This window comes from Sceloporus occidentalis, unplaced genomic scaffold (genome assembly GCF_023333645.1).
Source record: "Sceloporus occidentalis isolate IW3139 unplaced genomic scaffold, rSceOcc1.0.p SCAF_2, whole genome shotgun sequence".
Taxonomy (NCBI): domain Eukaryota; kingdom Metazoa; phylum Chordata; class Lepidosauria; order Squamata; family Phrynosomatidae; genus Sceloporus; species Sceloporus occidentalis.
Window position 1 is genome coordinate 44604229 of NW_028316982.1, and position 12288 is coordinate 44616516.

Here is a 12288-nt window from a genome sequence, read left to right on the forward strand (position 1 = left end):
GAAGTGAGTTGTGTCCTTGATGTAGTGGGGGTTCTGCCCTATATGGGTTTGTAATTGTGTAGCCAGAAACTTGGCCAAGTCATATGTCGGGGATCCAATAGCACTCACTATGGGTTGAAGTGGAATGGAATCCTTGTGGATCTTGGGAAGTCCATATAATCTTGGTGGGAGAACCTCAGATTTGTACAAACTTTGTCTTGTGGTTGGCTGAATTGAGGAATTTTTCATCAGGTTGTTCGTTTTAATGGTGATTTTGCTGGTTGGGTCTTCTTTCAGCTTTTTGAATATTGTAGGATCCAGTAGTTCCTTGATTTTTTGTTTGTATTGTTCTGTATGATTACTGTGGCATTGCCTTTGTCTGCTGGGATTGTTATTATTAAGATAATTATTATTTTTCTCTTTCCAATAAAGTACAGTGGGCCCTTGTTATATGCTGGGGTTTGGTTCCAAGATCCCTCGTGAATAACAAAATCCGTGGATGCTCAAGTCCCATTAAATATAATGACATAGCATAATGATGTCCTTTATAAAAAATGGAAAATCAAGGTTTGATATTTGAAATTTTTATTTTTTTAACATTTTCAAACTGTGGATGCTTGAATCCGTGTAAAAAAATCTGTGTATAAGAAGGGCCGTCTGTACAGCAGAAAAGTTGTCCAAATATGAATGATTAACCTATTAAACTGGAGATAATTCACTGCTCAATAATTTCATAATTATCTATTAATGATCCAAAGCACACTGCAGAAATAATCCTGTTTGAGACTGCTTTAACTGCTCTGGCCCAATGCTAGGGAATTCTGGGATTGGTAGTTTTGTGAGAAATTTAGCCTTCTCTACATCCAGTGGCTTTACTGACCAGGGTGTCACCTGGTGCAGGGGGTAGGGCTTCTAGGGAGCAGGGCCAAGAGGGCATGCCCTCTCACCTTGCTGTCATTCATCAGCTGACTAACAAGTAAACCGCAGGAAGGGTGGTGCTTTGGGTACTCTCCCCACGCTGACACACACCATAATACTCACAAGTAAAAGGGGGCACATCAGAGAGTGGGGTGTGCTCGACCAGGTATCACCCAGTGTGGCCTACATCCCCTGCACCCCTAGTGATGCCACTGCCTACACCACCTGGTATTTGATGCCAGTCTCCCATCTATGTACTAAACAGGGCTGACCCTGCTTAGCTTCCAAGATCAGAAAGGACCTATTACCTTTAGGGTATTTAAGCCCTTACTCCATTATACAAATTAGAAACTTTGGCCAACCACTTACAAAGTATTTTCAAACTGTCCATATCTAACCAAACAGAAAATAGCAAAATACAGACTACAAAAGGGCTTAATAATGGATAAAAAACTGGCTTTGAGTATGAAATGTAACACTACGTAGATCTAGGGGACATGTTTTTATGAACGTTCGGTTTATCTCATTCTTGAAATACATTGGTCATTTATACAAGGGCTCTCCCAAGCCTTAGTTCAATATTCTAATTATCAGCATATTTCAAATTGATAACACATTTCAGTTTTTGAATTCATATTAATCTGACCTATGGTTTATTAAATCAGATTTGTGGTGATTCTTCCTTCTTCTTCACATTAACTATGTAATTTGGAATTTGTAGACTCTTCAGCACAACAGTCTGTAATAACTTATAAGATATACAGTTGTAATAACTAATACTTTAATTACAGAAATATATTAATGCTGAAACTCCAACTTAAAGTCAATAATTTTAGTTTAAAATTAATGAATAAAAATATGAAAATGATATATTACTGAAATCTCACAGATGTGCTTTTACTAGCAGGACAATAGACTTGTGTCTTTCTGACAAATAGCCGAAGCCGTTGTTTTAAATTATCGTAAAAAGCAATTTTATGAAAAGGGTTGAATCGACACTAGAAAGTACACATCTTAAATATCTTCCTTCTCTTTATTTTTATTCCTCCCACAGGACTAAGAGGTCCTCATGGCCTTCTTACATTTCTAAACAGAGAATTCACACAAGTCAGAGTTTCAAAAATTGTTAAAAACAGAAATTTCAGAAATTCAAAAGATCTGTGGATACTTTTGAGACATACCAATAAGATGGCCTGTTACTAATTTTAGGTTTTGATGCAACATCTGCTAGTTTGAGCCATTAGGGAACAAGTACAGAAACTTAATGCAGTCAAGCAGAAGGAAGAAAGACAGGAGGGAACATGATACATTCATGAAGAAGCAGGGGAGAAGGAATGTTAAAACCTGACTTCAAGAAGAAAATAGATGTGGACTTAAAACAGTGCTGCAAATCTAGAATTTTGGTGCTTAGCAACAGAGAGATTAGTGCAGGAGACAATTTGATCCTTAGAGTAGTTGTCAAATCTCTAACAAAATGATGAAGGGTGGAGTACTGTAGCCCCCTCTTTCTATCACTTCTTCACTTTTCCTTTCCCTAAAATAGTCAGTCCCTCCCTGCGATGTTATTTTTCACAAGATACTGGTTGCTTGGGGAACGCTACACTTTTGCAAGCATGGGTCTTGCTGGAGTTTCCCTTCTGAGTGGGTGCTGTTGTTTTGACTACATAAGGGCTAGCACTCATGGAAATAAACTTGCTATTAGCCTAAATCACGGGCAAAGAAAAGTATTTTTTAGGAAGTAAGCATATGTGAAAAGGTGGGACAGGCAACAGCAGAAAAGAATTGGCAGAGCAAAGTTCTAATTCTTTACGTTTAGAACATACGTATTTGCTAAGGTAATACAGTTGGCCCTGCACATTTGTGGCTTCGACTTTTGCAGATTTGATTAATTTTAATTTTGACCAATACAGTCGGCCCTTCTTATACACGGATTTTTTATACACGGATTTAAGCATACACGGTTTGAAAATGTTCCTAAAAAGTATAAATTTACCTTGATGTTCCATTTTTTATTAGGGACACCATTTTGCTATGTCATTATACTTAATGGGACTTGAGCATACACGGATTTTGAACCAAACCCCAGCGTATAACAAGGATCCACTGTATGTACTCTCTAGGAATCTCTTGGTCCTCCAAGTGCAACTCTGCCAGAGGTTGACCATAGAGTTATGCTGGAGAACCTAGATGTTTCTAGAGAAAACACTTCTCTAGGCATTTGGAGGTCCTCCACCATGATTCTATGATCAACTTCTGGCAGTTGTTGACCACAGAGTTGCACTGGAGGACCTGGAGATTCCTACAGAGGTGTTCTCTTAGCTAAAAATAATAAGGTTTTTTTTTTAAATTTGTGGTTTTCCAACATTCACAGGGATCCTTCATCCCTAACACCAGCAAATGAGGGGTCACTGTACATACACATTTCTACTTCTTCTGTATGGAAATAATCTATACAGCAAGAGTGTCTACTAATCAACAAAATCTATACTAATGGCTTGTTGGCTGTACTGTAGTATGGCTGTTCCAACATCAAACCACTCATGTCCTGTACTAATTCTGATGTAACATGTGGATCTTTAACATAGCTCCTGAACATACATATTTCAGTAATAAATAGTGATCCAAGGTGCATTCATCTGAAAATACTTTGCTACTATTCAACCAATTACATTTGCCTGCAGATCATCTCATATGCTGAACTGCTAGACAGCTGCAACTCACAGGTCCTCTCTGAGTATGGTCTTAAAATGATTGAAATTGGTTTCATATGCATACTTACTGGAATCTTTCAAGAAATCAACCATAGGTACAAAGAGTTGGGTTTGAACTGTAATTTGCAGCACTGGATACAGAGCAAATAAAGCAACAGATCATGTAAATGACTTTTGTGTCAAATCTCACAGCCTAATACGCTGTTACAGAATCTTTGCCTTCCCATACTGTTTAACTTGTATAACAGAAAATAAATATGAATCTCTCATTACAATGAGAAATTTACTAGCTAAAGAACAGGGAATTGTGCCAAATGATCATGAAAACAGAATTAAAAGAAAATAAATTCTGCACCAACTTTAATCCCCCAAAGTATGAAATATGACTAAGGAAAGACAAGAGATTAATCAATTAAAACAATTCCAAATAGACTCCGCCACAAGAAGAATCATGGTAGACATGCAAAACTCTTACAGGAGCCAGCTGCACTAAGCATATAGTATCAAGGCATATGCTTAACATAAAGGAACAGGCATTCTGCCAACAGAAACGTCAGAGCAGGGAGAGAAGTATCAGGAGCAAGAAACAACTGGCAAACTGCAGCAATGCTTCTCAGCTGCACAGAAAATGTGATATTTTTTTCCAATTGCATGGCAAAAATAACACAATTTCTCTCCATTTGCTCATTATTCCATCACTTCTGTCTGTTGCATTTTTATGGACTGGGTAATGAAGGAGGCAACTTCCTAAACTAAGTTTGACCGACAGAATCATTTCTCATGCTCACTAAGAACTAAATATATTTTGTGACTTGTTGGTTCCTAATATATCCATAAATATATAAATGAGATAGAATATAGTAAGGAAGAATTTGAGAGTAATATGTCAAATATTCATTAGATAAAATGTAATACATTGGATGCAGTACTCTGTGACCATTAGATGGCTTATACAACTGTGTTCCCATCCTCTCTTTGCTGCTTTATCTATCTCCCCCCCCCCCAAAAAAAAAGGAAGAAAGAAAGAAAGAAAAGAAAAGAAAAGAAAAGAAAAAAGAAAACACTGGGAAGCTGGAGGACCATCCAAAACAGCATGTTTTTCCTCCAAAGAAGAAATCCAAATGGAGGTAGCCAACAGCCAATCCACACAGTTCTTTCTCTGAGGTTCACAGTCACGCCCTAACTGTATCCCTTAAAAATGCTCCCTGCAAACATATACAAGAGCCATCATGGTGTTGTGGTTTGAGAACTGGACTACAATTCTGGCAAAAAAGGTTTGGAATCTTGTCTCAACCTTGGCAACCCACTGGGCAAGTCACACCCTTTCGGCCTCAAGGAAAGGCAAAGCCAAATGTTGCAGCCTGAATAAATCTTGCCAAGGAACCACATGACATGTTCACCTACAAACATATATATATATATATAACCCATAGGAACAGGGACGAACACAGCTTCCAATCAATGTAGAACCATATAAATATCACAACACAGACATCTACAACACGATAGAAAATTAGGAAAGAACATGACTGGGCCTAAGCATATATTGCCAACCCCAGTTAAAATGGCCAGAAGGCGTGTTAAAGGTAAAATGGTTAAGGCCAACTTTACTTTTTCCATAGTTTAAAATGCAGCATTTTTATGTATATAATAATTAAAACATGCATTGCCCTAATTTATTGTTTTGCTGCTTTCAGTTTAATATCACTGCTTTGCCAGGAAGAATAGAAGTGGCTTCCTGTTCTTTCCTTAAAAACATTAGGCTACAAAAATCTAGGAAGCAATTATTTTTAAGATGATAGAATCCAAACTACTCTGAAAGCTGTTTTTTATTATGAAATTATGCAAACATTTGTCACTGTGAAAGTATTCTGAGTTAAAGCCAAACTAAGAGACTTCAAATGACTTATCCAATTGATTTTAATGGGACTGTTTCAGCAATACAACTATGCTAAGCTTGTATACAATGAAAGGTAGTACAAGCAATGAAGTCTGAACAATCATAATAATAATTACTCCTAAGTGAAGTACAGACAGAATTCAAAACAGACTTTACTGTTTGGCTTAGAAACATGTTTTCCCACAAGCTAAGACTGAACGAAAGAGCAGGCAGAATTTGCAGAGGGGAGGTATGAGGGGATGTGAGCTAGTCTGGTAATCAGGATACATAACATCTGTACCTTTGATGGTGAAAAACGGCAGTTTTTTTTTCAATTTCATTTAATTAGACCTATCTTATCTGGGTAAGGCTCCAATTGGTCCATATAGTGCACAACAGACACTGTCAATAGATATGTTAGTTCTATGAAAATTACAATGTTAGTTCTATGAGAATTACAAAGAAATAATCTCGCCTAATCATGGGATCTTGCTAATCATAGGGTGGATTATATGGAAGAAGGCAATCCTGTAGGTAACCTCGACCCAAATCATGTAGGGCTTTAAAGGTAATAACCAACACTTTGTACCTTGCCCAGTAACTAACTAGCAGCTAGTGGAGTGAATTTAATATTGGTGTGATATGATCACTCCTGGATGTCCTAATAACCAATCTGGCTGCCATGTTGTGAACTAACTAAAGTTTCTAAACTTGGTAAAGAGAAACTTTGCATTCATGTTTAAAGACCTTTAAAAATCTGGTTTATAAATTAAAAACATTTAATCATCAATTTTTATCTGCCCTTACACCACAAGTGAGTTTCATATACCTGCTTGTCAAAGAAAGAAAATATGAAAGTTTTCCAAGGACAAGTACCTCTTTCCTCGCTCCCTAAAATACTTATTTAATATATCAATTATCCAAATAATAAGGCTTCTCCGTGAAGGCTTACTCATAGGTTATTCCCAAATATTTTATAATATATAAAGGGTAGGAACTGCAAAATCCACAGGACTTTTTAAAAACACAATTTTTTAAAGTTACAAAATTTATACCAGACCAGCAATATTAACCAACTAACAAGTAATTAGTCATGGGAATTTTTTCCTGAGATCACTTTTTCCTAAGCCACATACACACATACCTAGTCAATTAAAGCTGGCATAGAAGCAATTCACTTTTGTTTAAAAAAATGTACTGCTGAAGATTTCTAACTTGCCAACTCTTAAAAATGGGGCTGTGTTTGAAGCATAAACAGAAATGCCACATCTATATTCCAATATAAATAAGTTCAGTGGGCCCTTCTTATTCAGGAAGGTTCATTTTTGGACCCCTTTGCAGATGGCAAAAACCTGAATGACCAAAAGGTCTTGAAAGTAGAAAAAAGTTGGCACTCAACTTCCACATTATTAACACACAGAGAGAAGTTTGATATCAACCTCTTTATGATCTCTGAAGAAAAGCTGTGGGAAGACAGGAAGTGCATCAAATTAACAGAAGAATCCAATGGCAATGGAAAATTGCACAGAACCCAATGGGAAGTAGAAGAGCTTTAGAATCTCCACCTATAATATAAACCAATGAATTATACTTACAGAATTGTAGGCTAAGGCTCAGAACAGCTAACAAGGCAGCCACCGCCAACAAGAACAGAAACCGATTTCGGAAAAACATTATTATTCTTTCTGATTCTTCTTCATGGTTTTAACTCCATAGTCCAAGGTATTTCCTGCCAACACAAACACAAAACATTCATTATAGATAACCATTATAAGAAATATCAAATTCCCAAAATTAGAAAAAACAATTTCAGAGCCATTGCTGCACTGAAAGACTGAAACTATAAACCTTCCAGCGAAGGAGAAAGAGTTAATTCCAGGTGCTGCCCAGGTGAGACAAGGGACCGTATGTTAATTTGAGTGACTCAATGTCCTAATCCCTCCTCTTCAGTTCTTTACAAAGCAGTGAAACTGACCAACTCTGTAGATACTAAAATCCATGGATGCTCAAGTCTGCATTGTCTTCAGTGGCGGTGTAGCTGTGCCACCCTTGCGGACAATGGGACTCGTCCGTGATTCCTCTCACTGGTGGCAGACAGGTGGGGGGGAGGCAGGTGGCCACCTGCTCCGCTGCCTCCACTTCCTCTTTCAATGAAATACAGGAGCCAGTGGAGTGTCTCTGGCAGTTGCAGTCTCATAGACTCATAGAGTTGGAAGAGACCGCAAGGGCCATCCAGTCCAACCCCCTGCCATGCAGGAAATCCAAATCAAAGCATCCCCGACAGATGGCCATCCAGCCTCTGTTTAAAGACCTCCAAGGAGAGAGATTCCACTGCACTCCGAGGGAGTGTGTTCCGCTGTCGGACAGCCCTTACTGTCAGGAAGTTCTTCCTAATGTTGAGGAGGAATCTCTTTTGCTGTAGCTTGCATCCATTGTTACGGGTCCTAGTCTCTGGAGCAGCAAAAAACAAGCTTGCTCCCTCCTCGATATGACATCCCTTCAAATATTTAAACAGGTCTATCATATCACCTCTTAACCTTCTCTCAATAGACCCTTTACTCTCCTCCTCCCCTGCTCTCACAGCCATTACAATTTACCAGCAGTTTATTACAGCCCATCACCAGGGGCTTATCTATAAGCAATGGAACACACCTAGGGAGCATCTACACTGTAGAAATGCTATTTGACACCACTTCAAGTTCCATCCTATGGAATCCTGAGATTTGTAATTTTACAAGGTGTTTAAACTTCTCTATCAAAGAGTGCTAGTGCCTCACAAAACTACAAATCTCAGTATTCTGCAGGATGGAACCATGGCAATTAAGGTGGCATCAAACTGCATTACTTCTACAATGTAAATGGACCATGGTGTATCAAAAAGATGTACATGGTTTCACATCCACCAAATTGAGTAAAATAACAGAAGACACATCATGGGAACTATGAATGGGGAGCTAGGCTCAAACACTGAAACCGAAGAATGCTCAGTGACAGCAGTCACAAATGCACTCACAACTACTACTGCTACTAGCCCCCCTTATTTGTCTTCACATAGTCAAGCAGGCATATAGACAGAAATTATTCTCCACCTCAATACCCATTAATTCATACATAAGACATATAGCAAGACAACAGATTTGTAGTTTTGTGAGGGTGGGTTTGTGGGATATTGTGTTTTATTCTTTTTTAATGTTCTTTTAATGTTGTCAGCTGCCTCGATCTAATTGGAGAGGCAGGGTAAAATAAAAGTTTATTATTATTATTAACAGCGAAAAGCTAGTTCTTCCATTCTGGAATTAGTTTTTGGATTCACAGGGTGTTTGTGACTCTCTGAAGTGCATGACACAGAACTCACCAGTACAAGAACAGATACCACAAACATGGAGTTATAGGGAGAGATATGTCTGTTGCAAATGTTTCAGTTAAACAAGGCAAGTGTGGCTGGGTAACATGAAACAATCTAACCTGGGGCAGGCAGCTACTTGAGAGAAGGTACAGATAATTGCAAAACTCTACTGAAATAATAAAAATAAAAAACAATTAGCAATACATTGCCTTCTATGTACCTCATTTCTCATAGAATGTATGACTAGGCAATAAACCTGAACAGCCTTACTGAAGATGTATGGTCCCCATATAGTTACACAGTCAGTCATCCTTATCCACAAATTTCTTATACAGTGGACCCTTGTTATACGCTGGGGTTTGGTTCCAAGATCCCTAGTGTATAACAAAATCCGTGTATGCTCAAGTCCCATTAAATATAACAAGATAGCAAAATGATGTCCCTTATAAAAAATGGAAAATCAAGGTTTGATATTTGCAATTTATACTTTTTTTGAACATTTTCAAACTGTGTATGCTCAACTCCATGTATAAAAAATCTGTGTATAAGAAGGGCTGGCTGTACACGGATTCAAGCATGCACGGTTTGAAAATATTCCCAAAAAATATAAATTCCAAATAGCAAACCTTAATTTTCCATTTTATATATGGGACACCATTTTGCTCTGCCATTATATTTAATGGGACTTGAGCATCCATGGATTTTGTTATCCACGGGGGGCCCTGGAACCAAACCACAGCGGATAACAAGGACCCACTGTAGCACCACAATATGGTCCCTTCTATTATATGGTATACAGTCGTCCCTCCAAATTTGCTGACTTCCCACTCACGATTTTGAATTTCTGTGGACAGAAAGCCAGGAGGGACAAAATGATACGTGCAGCCATTAAAAACAATGGGGCTTCAATATTTGCAGTTTTTCCGATTTGTGAGGGGTTGGGGGGGGGGGGGGGCGGAAAGGATCTCCTGCAAATCAAGACTTTAAATTGAGAGGCACATGCTAATTTTAGAAGTCAGTAGTTACCAAGTACCTATGGTTCTACTGGAAAATAGTTCTGCTAAAGAACGATACAAAATTAAGGTAAATTTGCATACCAGCCACAATCATCCCCAGGAATTCATCTCTAGAAGCCAGGAATTCATCTCTTCTCTGGATGGGACTCAAACCCTACTCACTGGTTTCCTGCTCTGTTATTCACACAATACACATACACACTGTAAACTATCCAGTTGACCCCTGCAAGATTTCTATTGTAGAGGTTTTTCAACTGTGGATACTTTTTAAAGAGGGAGGGGGGAGAATGACATGGCCTGGAGTTGACAGTCTAGGTCATGAGTTAAAGTTAAACTGTCTATTTGTAGAAACTGCCAAATATCTGTTCATTTTTTGTAATGTATACAACAGGAGCAATGTCAAAAAGCTGATAGTTATCTGGTCTGAATTTATCATTTCAGGTCAGTACCCTCTTAGTCTATGAAACAATAATATGGAAAGCCCCTATGCTAAACTGTATGATTAGCAGTTTTTATTTTTATCCAAACTCAAAAACACTATTCTGTCACTTTTCCATGAAGTAGCTGCATTATTAGAACCAACTCATTATTCTACCACTATAGTACCTCACCATCTTGTCTCACAGAGAATAAACACATTATTACACTGAATCACTGTGACAACTTAAATAGATTGATTAAAACGCCCTGTCTCCATAATAATCAATAGCACTCTTCTTAGTCTGCCTCCATGAAATCACTGTGCTTATCTGGAATGAGTGATCAGAATGTTGCAAAACCACCATGACATGAACAAGGACAATCACTGTAAGGACGATACCCAAAGACACAAAACAAAAAAGTAGATAGGTTGAGCATCCCTTATCCAAAATGCTTCAGACGAGAAGTGTTTCTGATTTGGGGGAATTTTGGAATATTTGCATATACATATTAAGATAACTTGACATTGGAATGGAAGTCTAACCATGTTTAATATTCACCTTATACACAAAGCCTGAAGATAATTTTATAAAACATTTTTACTAATTTTGTGCATGAAACAAAGCTTCTGTACACTGAAGCACTAAACTTATGATGTCATGTCAGTACTCAACAATTTCAGATTTTCGATTAGAGATGCAACTTGTATAATATATGCTGGCAAGTTCCAGTATCACTAAGAAAGGTGAAAAAACAACTTTTCCTGAGTAATATAATTTCTACAAGAGCACTATACTGTGACAACAGTTGTTCATCAGTACCATGATAGCTGTAACAAGAAGTATCAGCACTTGTTAGCATTGACATTATTTAGTTTACCAAAGTGATATCAGTGATCTCTTCAAGCAAATATTTAGCTATCAGATTAAGAAATTGAAATATTCCATACACTTACAGATGGAAGTTGGCATCTCTCCACAGTTTAGTTCCCTAATGAATATGTCTCCATACTTAAGTAATTTATAAATTATTTGATAAATGTATCCATCCCATGAAGGTTCAGATAGTAGAATCAGACTTAGCAAAGCTTTTATCATCAAGTACTTGAAATACAGCTTACATTTTAAGAAGCCCATGGCGTGTTACAGACCGCCCGTTTGGGGCGCGCCTGTAACCGGCCCTTTCCCCACCGGATCAGGGCCTCAGCTGCCACAACGGCAGCCTCTGAGGCCCTGATCCGCCGCTTTCCAGGCTGCGGGAAAGCGACAAAAGGCCGCTTCCTCATGGCCTGGAAAGGGGTGTTCTTGGGGCTTCAAGCCCCAAGGACAACTGGCAGCGGCGGGGAGGAGGAGAAAGGGGCCGCTTGGCCCCTTTCTGCTCTGTGTCACTGGCGCAGCCATGTAAAGGCTGCGCCCAGTGACGCAAAGGTGGAAGGAGCTCTGGAACAGAGCTCCTTCCGGGGCCGCAGAAAGGGTGCCCCAGGCGCCCTCGCACCACAGCCCCAGTACGTCACTTCTGCGCCGCCCCGTTTGGAGGCGGCACAGTCGTGACGTAGCAATGGCGGCCCCCGTGTGGAACGAGCACCGCCATTTTGTGCGCGCTCCACATGTGCTAGTGTTAGGGGTGTGTGGAAGCGACGGCGCTTCCTAACCCTATCACACTCTCGCGCAACCCTAGCATGCGCAGAGCATGTACTTTGTGCGTGTTTGTAATGTGTCCATATTTTGTATGAAAATCCCATACTATATAGTAAATCTTAACATTAGCCCTTCCTTATTTAACAAATAAAATCCAGATATACCACATAGGAGTGGCGGATATATCTGCTGTAAATAAATCATAGATCCATTTTCTTGCTTGTCTGGATAAAAAAAATCCATATGTCTGAGAAACACAACTAGACTCCCCTAATTTTCGTATATTATTATAGGGATCACATCTGAACTGAAAAGCAACCTTTAATGCATCTCTGACATGAAACTGAACTTCAACCAGGCCCTTGAAAGCAGCTAACAGTAT

The 12288-nt window shown here is 38.8% G+C and overlaps 1 protein-coding gene across 4 annotated transcripts in view; it reads right to left on the minus strand.

Annotated features, from left to right (window-relative positions):
• The window catches only part of PXYLP1 (2-phosphoxylose phosphatase 1), an 84987-nt gene that overhangs the window by 43525 nt on the left and 29174 nt on the right, over positions 1 to 12288 (minus strand). For all 4 annotated transcript variants that reach the window (XM_089509246.1, XM_089509248.1, XM_089509245.1 and 1 more), the window contains one exon: positions 7083 to 7216. In XM_089509246.1, the coding sequence (XP_089365372.1) occupies positions 7083 to 7161 (79 nt within the window). In that variant the 5' untranslated portion in view covers positions 7162 to 7216. The remainder of the gene's footprint in view (positions 1 to 7082; positions 7217 to 12288) is intronic.